Genomic DNA, 13,554 nt, shown 5'->3' with positions numbered 1-13,554 from the left:
AAAACAGAAGCTGGGGGTGAGGGAAGGACAGGCCTGAGCCTGCTAGGAAACCCCAGCAACAGGAAAAGGGAGAGTCTAGCAGAGACAGTGTGGCAATCCCCCTGTGATGTATTTAGTGGCACCACCCAGCCTGCCACTCTGATTAAACATCACGACTGCAGCAGAAAAACTGGTAAACAGAACTCAAAACTGCAAAACACCCTGCCCTCCTGCTGGCTCCCAGGGTGCTCTCCAGCTTCTAGTCTAATCCACGCGCAGATGGAAACTCTGAGAAGGCAGGTGAAAGAACAGTTTCTGGAGGAAGTGGGTGACAGAATGAAGTGGCCTGTCCAGGGTGAAGAAGGGTCTTTGGACATGGGGTATGCTACACACCTGGCTGGTGAGACAGAGATGCCCCATGCTTAGTGTGCTGTCTATGGTCTCAATTTCTCCCACTATAGCCTGCCTACTTTAGTTTCTCCACTACCCATCTGGGAACCTGAGAGTTCGCCATAGAATAGGTTCTAAAAAGACCCTGGAAGGCCAGGAGAAGATTCAAGATCAAGACCCCGGGTTCGAAGGCTGCATGACCCTTCCAGGAGCAGGGTCAGCTAAACTGCTCCCCTCCTTCCAGGAAGAACATGGCCCTCCTTCATGCACAGATGCCAACAAGAAGGGAACAAGGAAGTAAGTGAGGCACCTTTGCCCCACTGCCACGCTGACACAAGAGACACAGCCACTGGCCTGGCCTGAGAGCTGGAGTCCCCGATGTCCTACAGAACCACAGCAACTGACTTCCTGCCTCTAACCTGACACAAGAAGTTCAGCCCCTGTGCTCAAGAGGGACTCTGATGTGCAGGGTCTCCTTCTGAGTGTGACAGCAACTCTCTGAGACTTAGAAATCAGGAGAGGAAGGCACAGAGAAGTCAAGTGAGTTGAAAAGGGTCACTCAGTCTCTAAGAGGCAGAGATGAGACTCCAAACCCTGGAGGTCTCTTTGTCTCCCTCAGTTTGCAGACTCATGGTGCCAGCACATGGCGTACCCTGAACCATTGTGAGACTAGGGCACCCCATTTCACTACCTCCAAGCTGCTGAGCTTTATAGCAAAGGTGCACGTGAAGTGGAGATGCTAACACGGAGGACGGAGGGCAGGAATGGCGGTTTTGCAGACTCTAGCCCCCCTTAAGATGCCAAAGATCACAGCAGTGGGGGCTCCGGGGAGCAACACACACGGAAGGAAGCCCTTGGGCATGATTAACTCGAACCTTCAAGGAGGCTGAGACAAAAATTTCACAGCCAGTCTGCTCATAAAAATTACCCATATTGCCATGAGACCATTAAGGAGAGAAAACTGATTTAAAGGCAAGCCCAGTATGGTGGTGCACACCTGTAATCCCTGCATTCTGGAAACTGAGGCAGATGGCTCACCATGAATTTGAGAGCCGCCTAACTACCTAGCAAGTTTCAAGAGAGAGGACTGTCAGGGAACCAGGCGGCAGACTGGCCCTGACAGTAGACACTGCAAGCCAGCAGTCCTCCCAGATCACAGGCCCTGAGGAAGGACCTATGAGGCCCTGTGTGTTCTAGCCTCAGAGCCCCGCTGAAACCCAATGCAGAATTCCATAAGCAAAATAGAACAACCAGAGTGGCAGCGCTTGGAAGGACTGTGACCTCACCCACTCCTGTCCCACCTACCCATCCCTAGCACTGGTGGGGCTCTGCCTAGTAACCAAGGACACTAGAAACCACTCCCAGGCCTACCTGTCTGCTTGGGAAATTCCTGCATGGCCCAGCTCCTATTTACAGACACCCCCACCCCGACACACACACACACACACACACACACACACACACACACTTCTAGGAAGTGCTTCTAGCTGCTGCAATCTTCCCTCTGCCAAGAGAGTGCTGCAGAACCCCCATTGGTCCTCAGAGTCCTCTTCATCCTCTTCCGTAAAATGGTTTGAATGGCTGTGTTTGCTCTGTTCTTCTGTCTGTCTTTGCCTCTCTGACCTTCATCTGCTACCTCTTCTTCAGAGAGCAACTGACGTCTTTCCGTTCAGGTTTCCTAACTGTCCTGGTTACCCTTGGGCCACAGTCTGCCCTCCTGATATCAGAACCCTGAACCTAGAAAATCATCAAAATAGCTGTCTGGCTCCTGTCACATCTGTGCCAGATGCTCTGCAAAGTTCTCACCAGATAAAAACGGATAATTCCCAAGTATCTACTATGTCAGGTACTTGTCAGATTCTATTTAAATATTGTTAGCAATTATTAAGGACCGAATCTCTGCTCAGGGGCATGAAAAACTGCCTCTTATCCACTGCTGGGTCTCCAGCCCCTGAACGATGGCTTTCTGACTGAATAAAACAGTATTATTACAGCTAACAGTCACCGCACTCTGCTCCAGGTAATGTGCTGTGGACCTTGCATATTTGGGGCTCCTCAAGAGGAAGACTTATTGAAAACTAGTCTCTCTCTCTCTCTCTCTCTCTCTCTCTCTCTCTCTCTCTTACACACACACACACACACACACATGCGTGCGCACACATGTGCACAATTGAGGCTCTCAGTGGTCAACACTTGTGCACAGAGGTGGGCTTCAGACCCGGGTGGCAGGATGGCAGGGCCTGTGCTCCATCTACTGCCAAAATGCCTCTCCTAGCAGAGACATCACGGCAAGGAGAAACTTCCAAAGCGCTTGCAGAGTTATGTGAGTGGGCAGGGAAGTGGGAGAAGAATGCCAGGTTATGCAACATCGAAGTAATAATGCAGAGAGGTCCCGGAAGAACCACCGGAACGCTATTTATAGGTTCTCGAGTTCAGAGTTCCCAGGAAAGCCATCAAGGAGTCACCAAGTCTTTTGCGGGCAGATCAGCAGCAGCAGCTAAACTTGTGTGCAGCGGTGGCTGTCCCTGAGGCATCCAGAACGAAACAGAGTGCTCCCTTCTGCCCTTGGAGAGAACCTCGGTGTTGAACTTGAACAGCGTGTGACAGTTCGGGAGCCAGCCCATCACGCCTGCTTAGGAAGAATAGTCACAGAGGACCCCATCCCCACCAGAGCCTCTGAGACCCTCCAGACCGCAAAGATCAACCAAGGGGACCATAAATAACAATGAGATCATGAGAGGACAAGATGAAGTCCCAGCAGCCTTGGAAAGGCGCACAACACCCAGCAGGTGGAGTGTTTCTGCCGAGCCTTTCTCCCTGTCAGTCATGACAGGGAGTTAGAGTTATACATACATTGCAAAGGAGGACGCTGGGCCCCGGAGACACTGAGAACTGCTCAAGGTTGCTTAGGAGCTCAGTAGAGGAGTCAGGCCCTTCAATAGCAAATCCCCTCTTCCCCTGCCACCACTTCCAGCCCCTAAATATTTAAGGGACAATTCAGGACAGGCAAAGGCAGTATGTCTTTAAAAACAGCGTTAACTATGTGGAATTCTTTCATAACCATCAGACTGCATTGCAGGTGGCAGCTACCTGGTTCTGGCAAATACAGTGTTTAGAGAACCCCGTTAAGCTCTAGTCTGCCCTCAGCAAGCAAGCGCCCAAGACACCTTCTTCTTATCTGGCCCTGTCAGAAGGAGAAAGTGGACACAAAAATTCTGTGTGGAGCTGGGCAAAACAGAATAGTCAAGAATTCAGAAATGTAGGAGAGAACGGACTGCTTCCCCCGGGTTTCGGGAACATGCAAGAGAGCTCACAGCAGCGCCATCGGGAGCATAGGGCCTCCCCAGGAAGCCAGGGTGTCTACGGTCCACTCCACTCAAGAGTCCTTCGCTAGTGCCTCACCCCTGGCCTTCTCATTGTCCTGTCCTATAGGTTAAGGGTGGAGAGCTTCTAACCCCTGCACCCTGAAACAGGGATCCTTGCCTCTCTACCCTCCCCAAGTCCTGCCTGCATTAAGAGTCTTGCTGTAACACAAAGGTTGATTCTTAAATGCCAGAGCTGAGCCGCGGGCTGGCAGCAGGATAAAGGTGGGTCACCTGACACTTGCCTCCCGCCCCAGGCCTTGCCCTGTAGCTATTATACCTTGGAATGGGGGTGAGGTTCTCTACTCAAATTGCCAGCAGGTCAGCACCTATGTGGTTTATTACAAGGCACAGTGGTTTCTAATGTAGCAGCTGGACTGAGGTTAGGTTATAGAAAGTGGACTTCTGGGAGGGCGCCTGCACCCATGGTACAGACGGCTGCTCCTATAGCGAGAGCGGGTGCCTAGCCTGCTTTGCTGGATAGACATCCTGAAAACAGGGTCGCAGGATACGGACCACTTGGAAGCCAGTATGGCTGTTGCCACTGAAACCCCGCATGCACCTTGAACTGCTCCATCTCAGCAACCCCTCCCTGGCCTGGTGATGGAGAGCCCCTCCATAAACTTCTCGCCGCCTTACCTGCCATTGTGGAGGCGCCCAAGAGACAGAGTCTTGTTTCCAGCCTGATAAAGGCATCAAACTGCCTGCCTTGCAGCAGGTGGAAAGCAGATGCCTGCTGGCAGTGGGACTGAGGGTTCAGGGGTCAAAGTGGCTTAAGGCCACCTAGAGAGCCCCCTGAACACCTGAGCTGGCTGTGGTCAAGACTTGCTCTTCTTGTTAACTGTGAGCAGCCCCAGGTCTCTTGGCTCACTCACAAAGCATCCCCACCTCTCCCTGGGGTGTCCCCGTCACTCTGTCCCTAGCCTTGGCAACCTAGCTGTATAAGCAAAGAGCCTCGGAGGGCCTGTTTACCCATCACCTGGCAACAGGTTTCCCTCTGAGATCAAGGAAAGCCAGAGCCCTCCTCATGGGACCCCCCGCAGCTGCCACAGAGAAAAGCAAAGCCAGAGAAACAGCCTCTCGGTGCTCTGGTTTGTCCTTCTCATTACCAGCTCTGTTTCGTCAGTTCTGCTAGCCTCTTCTCAGAGAAAGGCAATGTCTGAGCTGCAGAGATTTCAGCAAGGCGAAGGATCTGCTCGGCTCTGTCCCTTGGGCCTCTTCATTACAGGCCCTGGCCCTTCCATTGTGAAATAATCAAGTACTTCACCATCTCTGGAAGATAGTTCCCAGTGGCCTGATGAAGCAGCCTAGAGGTACAGCAAGGAGGAAGTCACACGCCCTTGGCTATCTCTTTGTGGTGTCTCTGAATTTAAAAAATAGGTTCAATGAAAAAGTTGGGTGGTGGTGACACACGCCATTAATCCCAGCATTCAGGAGGCAGAGGCAGGTAAATCTCTGTGAGTTTGAGGCCAGTCTAATCTACAAATCAAGTTTTAGGACAGCCAGGGCTACACAGAGAAACCCTGTCTCAAAAATTCTCCTCCCTCCCAAAATAAAGAAAACTGCCTGGTGTCTTGGGGAATTGTCTCTGACTGAACCATTCAATATTTGGAGCTCAGGTAAGCTCAGGAACTTCTCCAGGATTTAAAACACAGAGAGAGGGAGGAACCATAGCTGAGCAAGGGTGAATGCGGTAGAAGATGGAAGAAGTGATGGTAACATGAACATTGGACATTAACTCCTGGACACCAAGGCCCTGCTATTTATATGATTTTGGAGAGACAGCTCCCATCACCATTTATAGAGGTTTTGGCAAACCTAGGAAGCAAGTCCAGTGTCTAATGCCTTGCAACCATGGAAGGGTTGTGGAGATACTAAGGGTGATCTCTGCAGGTTGATCGCAGGCTAAGCAGGAGCAACAAGACCACGTTGCAGAAAGGTAGAGACTCTAAAGGGAGCACTACCCCCCAAAGATGCTCAACCGCACAGGTCCCTAAAACTGCCAGGAAATGAAGCCGGTAGTTCCCTGACTCTAGAAGCCGGTAGTTCCCTGACTTCAAGAGCTGGGTCTGCCCTTCCCTTGCTTTGAAGCCACATAAGTCACTTCATGGATGTGAGCTTCGACTTCCAGTTCTGTGAAGTGAGGATGTCTCTGGGTTTCCCAAAGATTGACTGTAATAGCACCTTTGAAAGGAAGATGTTGCAAACAAGCATTCAGCTTTTGCGGGCGGGTTCCAGGTTAATGCTGTTCTTTGTCAGTGGGCGACTGGAAAACAAGGCAGGAAGATGCTCTGAGCTAGCCAGGTAATGGCAAGTGTCTTTCAACCATCACTCATCCACCCATCCATCCTCCATCCTGTTCCCACCTGGGCACCGAGGATCTGGGCACTCTCACCTTCAGCTGTACTCCAGCCAGGACAAGCTTTGTTCCAGATGAGCCCTAAGTTGAGCATAGACTGAATGGGACCCACAAGTCGGAGCTCTGTACCATCTGAATCAACAAATCAGGGGGCCGGGCCCAGCCAGCAGTCCTGACAGAAAGGGGAAGCCTGGCAACATCCCTTGGGTTATACAGGGACTGCGTTGTGGTAACGTGACCAGTTCAAGAGGTTAAGTATAAGCTGAGCATAACCAGAGACATTTCTACAATGAAGGAGCCATGATTGGTCTCTGGTTGCTTTTCAAAATTCGCTCTTCTCTGACTCTAGGGCAATATTTTTCCTCTGTCTGACTTCAGGGACAGTGATCCAGAGTGGTCTCTAGAGACCCTTTCTTTCCATTCTGCATCCTTGAGCACTACTGGGCCTGCCGTGGTGGGGTCTGGTGGGATCTCTGAGTTCCACGTGGTACCTACATGTCTCAACCTCAACCTCTCCCCAGTTCAGGACTGAACCTGGGCTGGGAGGGGATAGGAGCACCATTCGGTCCTTCTTTCGGCTCTCCCCAGAATGTCTCTAACACTGATAGTCTGCAATCACCACTCAGTCCTACAACACCCCCATCCCATCGACCACCAGCCCTGATACCCATGGTCTGCAGCATCTCTGCTTCCTGGAAGTCTGACAGCCTCACATTTCCAACCTCTCTCTGTCGTAGATGCTTGTCCAGAGGCTTCAAGAAAGGGCAGAGAATGAGCCACTAAATGGGAGAACTAGAGGCTACAGCGTAGCACCATGAGGACAGGAGCCGGGCTCTCCAAATCGCAGGCAGGTGTCAGCCTTTTAGTCTCTTAGAACCTTGAGCTACAGCGTTGGCTAGGCTGCGCCCTTGGTCTATGCTCACACTTCACTACTGACCCACACAGGGTTCATTAGTAACTCGCTAGCTAGTCGCTTGGTTCAGGAAGATAGTAAGCTTCCATGCATCTACACAAAAACTTGGACTTAGCAGTAACCTCTATATCAGATCCCCCTTGCCTCTCACATGCACACGCATGCCCCTGCTGCGATAGGAGGACAAGTCTCTGCTTATTAAGTTAACAAAAATTGACTGCACTGCACCTCTTTACTAACAAGGAACGGTATTAAAGGCCCTCTGCCGAGGGAAGATCTGCCCACCCCAAGGTCCCATGTCGGTCATTGCTTTGCTTCTTCCCGCAAAGGATTCTGAGCTACAATGGAACCTGTTGGGACTTTGCCCTTGTCATTCGGTTGTATATGCTTCATTTTTATTTGATATGACTTGTAGTTCGTTTATTTTGACTTCCGTGTGATATTTTATTGTATGACTATATTTACAGGCAGATTCTTAAAGGCTGTCCCAAGACAAGTCTTAAACCTGAGATAGACTCGTTAACTGACTCACCCAGAGCTCTTCAGCGCTCACTCGACCCCATGCACTGAAGGAGAGTTTGGATGTGTGACAAACACGACAGTCACGGTCCTTTAAGATTGCAACTTGCAACTTTGACTTCCCTCTCTTTTTTCTGTCTTTGTTTACAAATGAGTTCTGAACGTTTGGACGTCCACAACTAAGTAGGTTGCAGTCAGAAGCTTTGCCCACCGTGAGGTTTCAGGCCACTTCAGCTCACAGTAAACGCCCAAGGCCGAGAAAGGTGTGGACTGAACATTTTCTTTGTTCTTTCTGTGTCTAGGCTTCTAGCATAATCTCTTGCCCATCATGGGTACAGTCAATGCCTGCTGAATTAGTAAAAAACAAAGGGACCTCATCCTACCTACCTTAACTAATGCAGGCGTGTATGCACAGGTAGAAGCCATGAAAAAGGATGAACTGAGGGGAGCAGTCCACTGAATAGATGCTCTTGGTACCCTACTACCTCCTCTGGCCTTCCACATTCCAGCAGACACCTTGCCCTGCTTAACCAAAGCCCAAAGGCACCCAGCCCACTGGGAAAGCCAGTCTCAATCTTCCAAACGCGTACAGAATCCTCCCTTTCCCTTATACCCTTGCCTCCCCTCCAAACTTGCCAACTTCTATGTAGCTCCTCCCTCACCTCACACTTGTTCTGGATTGCTGGCCCCTTTCCTTCATTTCAGTCACAGTTCAGACGTGTCCTCTCCAGGGAGACCCTCCCTAACTGTTCTGACACTTGACCCTTACTCTGTCTCCATCCAGACATTCCCTCTTCTCCATCCGCTTTCCTCTGAAAGTTGTCCCCAAACCTGTGGGGTTTTCTGTTCCTGGCTTATTTTCTGGGGCAGTTCATGCTCCCCAGGCCCTCCAAGGGATACAGCACTCAGTTGTCTGGTTTGGGCACCTCTCCCAGTCTGCTAATTGATCTTTGACTCCAGTTCCTTTTTGGATCAAGGCCTGGCACAGAATGGGCACTCCTCATACCTCTACTTACTTTAGCTAATTTAACGCTAACCACTCTGATTACCACACGCTCAGTTTCAGCATTTATTAATCTGGTTCTAAGTTAAATGAAAAGACTTTGCCAGTTTGTGCGTGCACTGCTGTTGATATTGTTATCTCCTGACTAAGTAGCTGCAGAGCCAGGTACCCTGGTCTGTTCTCATCTTCATTCTGAAAGTCGTCCTCTCTGTCCAGCCTGGTGATGACCAAGGAGAAACGGGGACTGAGCAAAGTCTAGAGACCAGTGTAGTCTTTTGTAGGCACAAGCCAAATGTTTAACCTAGAAAAGAGACCAATACAATTTTTTTATTCTTCTTTTTTTTAAGATTTTCATTTTATTTTATGTGCTTTGGAGTTTTGCCTGCATGTTTGTCTGTGTGGAAGTGCCAGATCCCCTGGAACCGGAGTTTACAGACAGTTGTGAGCTGCCATGTGGGTGCTGGGAACTGAACCTGGGTCTTCTGGAAGAGCAGTCAGTGCTCTTAACCACAAAGCCATCTCTCTAGCCCCCAAGATCAATATAATTTTTATTCGTCAATGCTAAATAAAATTTAAAAGAAAAAAGAAACAGAAAGAGACAAAGACCAAGAAATGATGACTGTCCAAACAGAGAAGGCCTGCGGAACCACAGAGGATGGGCAGACAGGAAGAGCTGCCCAGGTGTGAGCTGGCCACTGGAAAGCTCCCTTTATTTCTTGCCCAAAGGCACCAATCATAGGAACCAGAGCCTGTGGACATTGTACCAGCCATCTGTAGTGACATCAAAGGGCAAAACCCCTCCAGCAGATTGCAGACCCAAATGTAGAAGGAACGGAAAGCAGGAACGAGCTCCCTTCCCATCACTGGGGTTCCATGTTTAATCATGAGAGCAGGTATGTCCCCAAAACCACCCTAGGATTCCCACACATTCAAGGCTTTAGAAGAAGCCTTTTACTCTCAATCAGGACCAGAAAAGTCCCCAGTAGAAAATGTCCAACATCCTCCCATCATCACTGGATATCCATGACCTCCGTACAGTATTAGCAAGCCAGACCCTAGGTAGAGGCTGAAAGTTCAGACAGAGCTCAGGGACTCCTTATCCTCTACCAGACCTTAACAGAAAGATCAGGAAGGTTCTGAGATGTTAGAAAGTATTCAGAGAATGGTGTAAGCATTGCAACCAGGATGGAAAAGTATTCTGGCAGTTGGGAGCCAAGGAGTACCATAAAGTCACTGTAAGCTTAGGGGCTTGCAACCCTGCTTTAGGGAAAGGTTTCCCCAGTGTCACAGCTCCGCCCAGGTGGAGGAAGGTTTCCCTGGTAAAGTTGTTACCGCTCTGCTCAGGTCCCCCATGAGTGTAACAACTCTGCTCCACTAGGGGAAGGTTTCCCCAGTGAAAGAGTTACAATTCTGCTCTGCTCCAGCTTCAGCAAAAACTGTTACAGCTGGTCTTCAGGCCAGTGAAAATGTCACACCACACAACAAACCCCACTCAGAAGATTTATTGGGAAGGAAGGAGGGTGGCTGTTGTAAGAAACAACAGCAAGGGGCTGGAGAGATGGCTCAGTGGTTAAGAGCATTGCCTGCTCTTCCAGAGGCCCTGAGTTCAATTCCCAGCAACCACATGGTGGCTCACAACAGTCTGTAATGAGGTCTGATGCCCTCTTCTGGCCGCAGACATACACACAGACAAAATATTGTATACATAATAAATAAATAAATAAATATTTAAAAAAAGAAAGAAACAAAAGCAAACTGAACAGGGTACAGACCTTACATAGAATTTCTTGAGGAGCGGAACATTCCAAGGTGGCTTGGGATTGGTGCATTTTGGTGGCCTGATTCTGGGGCAGACTCAGGAATTGGCGGCATTTGGAGTTTAGGGACCTCAGGGTTTGGTAGAATTCTATGCTCAGGGATTGGTGGGATTCTGCAGCCTGACTCTGTGGCAAGCTCAGGGATTGGGTGATTCCAAGCCCTGGTCATGGGGTCAAGACGGGGTCAGAGTGCTTTTTCTTGGCCCTTATCACCCTTCAAATGGGAACCTGGGTATCAGCCTCCCTTTGACCCTTACCTGTAGGAAAAGGAGTAAGCATGCTTTGCATGTGAGCCTTTATATAGGCAACTCCCCCAATTGATTCTCTACAACTGTGTGTGCATTGAGTGCACATGGGAAGTGGGTAAGCAATGCAGGAAATGCCTGTGCGTGTGTTTGTGCAAGTGTGTCACTATAGAACAAAGAAATGTCCTAGTATCCTGGTAGACTTTTGTTTGAGCTTGCCTGTTTTATTACGTATATTCCACATGCAGCAAACAACTCAGGAAATACTCCTCTCAGAGAGGGTCTAACATATGTAAACATCATATAGCCAACACCCACGACAAGTTCTAGAAGTTTCTCAATATTCCAGAACATTCCATTGTGCTTCTTCCTATAACCACCCCACTTTCCCAGCAGCAACCCCTGTTCTGACTACTAGCACCCCTAAACTTTACCTCCTAATTCTGTAATAGTGTCATTAAACAACGCATACTTTGCTGTATTTAGTTCTTTCTTTCACCAGAATGTCATGAAGTTCATCTATGATGTTGCATCTAGTACGAGCTTTGTATTGGTTACTCTCTTGTTCTTGTGAGAAAGTATTCGACAGAAGCAACCTCAAGGAGGAAAGACTGATCTGGCTCACAGATTCAGAGGGCCTAGCCAGAAGTTACTTGGCTGCATGTACTTAGGCAAGAGGGACTAGGAGTGAAAATTGACTCACTTTTTAGGCTACTAGGATGAGGAAAAGAGCACAAGGAAACCTTGGGGCTAGATACCCTTTCTGGGCACTTGCCTCCATGAGCTAACTCCTCCAGTGAGGCTCCACTTCCAAACTTTCACCATTTCCCAGTAATGTTGTTGTGCTGTGGATCCATCAGTCAGTTCATCCATCCATTACATGAAGTACTTGCTGGTGATGTATAAACTGTAGCAATGCTGTGGTCACATCCACTGATACTTAACACAGGCTGATCTATGCTTCGATGGCTCAGCAGATCTACTGTGGGACGTAATCATTTAAAAAAAAAAAAAAGGAATACTTACAGTTGGGAAGCAGGCACTGGTAGTCTGGGTCCCAGAGGTCCCCTCACTAACTTTGCCCTTTTCCTTCAATTACAGGATCGGGACAGTGGCCAGCCCCTGAACAACCATGGTAAGCTCAGGTCCCTCGGCTGAATCTCGGCTACCCGGCCACCGTAGTACTCGATGCTATGCATGACATCAATCCCCTGTCCGTCCATCATCCAGCAAAAAGTACTAAGTATTCATAGGTTCTGGGACTTGTTCTAGAAAAAATCTGGCCTCTGAGGAAATATGACCAGCAGGCCCAAAAGGCCAAGAACAGCGACTCCCCCAATCTATTCTTTGTGTCTGGCCCTGAGCTGCACAGAATTGGGCTGCAGCAACCCAACCTCGTGTCCGCAGAAGCAGGTGTCCAAGGCTCAATGCTGGGCACTGGTGTTTTACTGGTAGGGAAGGAAGTAGCTGTGAACCCCTGATTAAAGAAGATGAATGAATAAATAGAACACTCCCAATTTTAAGGGTTTTGCCCCCTCCTAGTTTATTTTCTTAAATCATTGTCGCCTACTCCCGATAGCCTCTACACCAGCAAATGAACAGGGAACAAATTAATGGGAACAAATCCAGAAGACAATGGCTTCATCCCTCTCAGGTTAACATCTCATTTGCATCACAAGTTAATAGTTGTCAGAAACAATAACTCAGCTAAGTAGAAACAGGGCCTCCTTTGTACTTTGTAGTTTAACCTAACAGTAGACCACAAGGTCCCCAGAGAGCTCCAGGCTTCCCGTGGCTCTTCCTGTGTGTGCCTCAGCCAATGAACAAACCCGAGAACTGTGAAACCAGGACACAGCTGAATGGGCCCCAAACACCTGGTGGGGAAGGAAACTGAAAGGAAAGCCCTGGGACGCAGTGGTGGGGGCTGGCTGTATAAACCAGGCTAGTTAGACAGTCACCTAGCAACAGCCAGGGTAAGGGAGGGAAAGGGGAGGGGAGGAATCTGAGTTCCTGAGAGTCAGAAGTCAGGAATAACACCAGGAAGTCAACCTTCCTCGGGTGACTAGGTGCTGGGGTGGGGCCTGGTGCTGAAACTAGCTCAGAAAATGAGGCTCATCACACCGTTTAGAAGGTTCAGAGTAGCGAAGTCCAGAAGTGAGTGTGACAGGAGCCATTATTGTCACTCAAGAGGAAAGGGACAGAGTAAAAGCCACCTTCCTGGAAACTTCATCTTGAAGCAATAGGCAGGACAAACAGACAGAAGGAACAACCACAGGCTGGGAGGTTATTTATGAACCTGAGTTAACTGTGAAACCCCATCCCTTCCTGAGGAGGGAGGCAGGTCTTCCCTGAGAACAGCCTGGACACGTAGCAAGTGACTCCTTCCAACAGATAGTTCACTATCCAAGAAAACAAATCAATGTCCTGTCCCCAGAAGCAGGTGTCCAAGGAACAGATCAGGCAAAGAATAATTGAAAAAAATGCTATGCTTCGGTGCCGCAGAAACAGAAGAATTCGGAAGAGTTAGTGCGGAAGCATTAAAACCAGGACTACCGCCTGGCGGTGGTGGCACATGCCTTTCATCCCAGCACTCGGGAGACAGAGGCAGGTGGATCTTAGTGAGTTTGAGTCCAGCCTGGTCTACAGAGTGAGTTCCAGGACAGCCAGGGCTACACAGAGAAAACCTGTCTCGAAAAACTAAAAGAAAAAAAAAACAGGACTACCTAGCATTATTTCTTGATGACCTGCTTTGTGTCAGGCCCCTAAAAATTTACAGTCAATACCACTTCGTCTTCACATCCCCACTGCTGGGCCACTGTGCTCTTAAAATTTCCCATTAGGGAAGCACAAAGTTTGAGTTTTCTTTTTTCTTTTCTTTTCTTTTTTTTTGTTTGTTTGTTTTTGGTTTTTCAAGACAGGATTTAGCTGTAGCTTTGGAGCCTGTCCTGGAACTCACTCTTGTAGACC

The 13,554-nt window shown here is 49.0% G+C and overlaps 2 protein-coding genes across 2 annotated transcripts in view; one reads left to right on the top strand and one right to left on the bottom strand.

Moving 5' to 3' along the window:
* Smim35 (small integral membrane protein 35) overlaps positions 1-4,654 on the bottom strand; it is a 62,096-nt gene extending 57,442 nt beyond the window's left edge. The window contains exon 1 of the mRNA XM_085688678.2: positions 4,371-4,654. Within this exon, the coding sequence (XP_085544804.1) occupies positions 4,371-4,377 (7 nt within the window). The 5' untranslated portion in view covers positions 4,378-4,654. The remainder of the gene's footprint in view (positions 1-4,370) is intronic.
* The window catches only part of Tmprss4 (transmembrane serine protease 4), a 32,334-nt gene that overhangs the window by 3,310 nt on the left and 15,470 nt on the right, over positions 1-13,554 (top strand). The window contains exon 2 of the mRNA XM_085688677.2: positions 11,689-11,722. Coding sequence (XP_085544803.2) covers positions 11,689-11,722 — 34 coding nt within the window. The remainder of the gene's footprint in view (positions 1-11,688; positions 11,723-13,554) is intronic.

This window comes from Myodes glareolus, chromosome 4 (genome assembly GCF_982192425.1).
Source record: "Myodes glareolus chromosome 4, mMyoGla1.1, whole genome shotgun sequence".
In the NCBI taxonomy this organism is placed as follows: domain Eukaryota; kingdom Metazoa; phylum Chordata; class Mammalia; order Rodentia; family Cricetidae; genus Myodes; species Myodes glareolus.
Note: the sequence above shows the minus strand (reverse complement) of the source record. Positions and strands in the feature narration are given on the sequence as shown.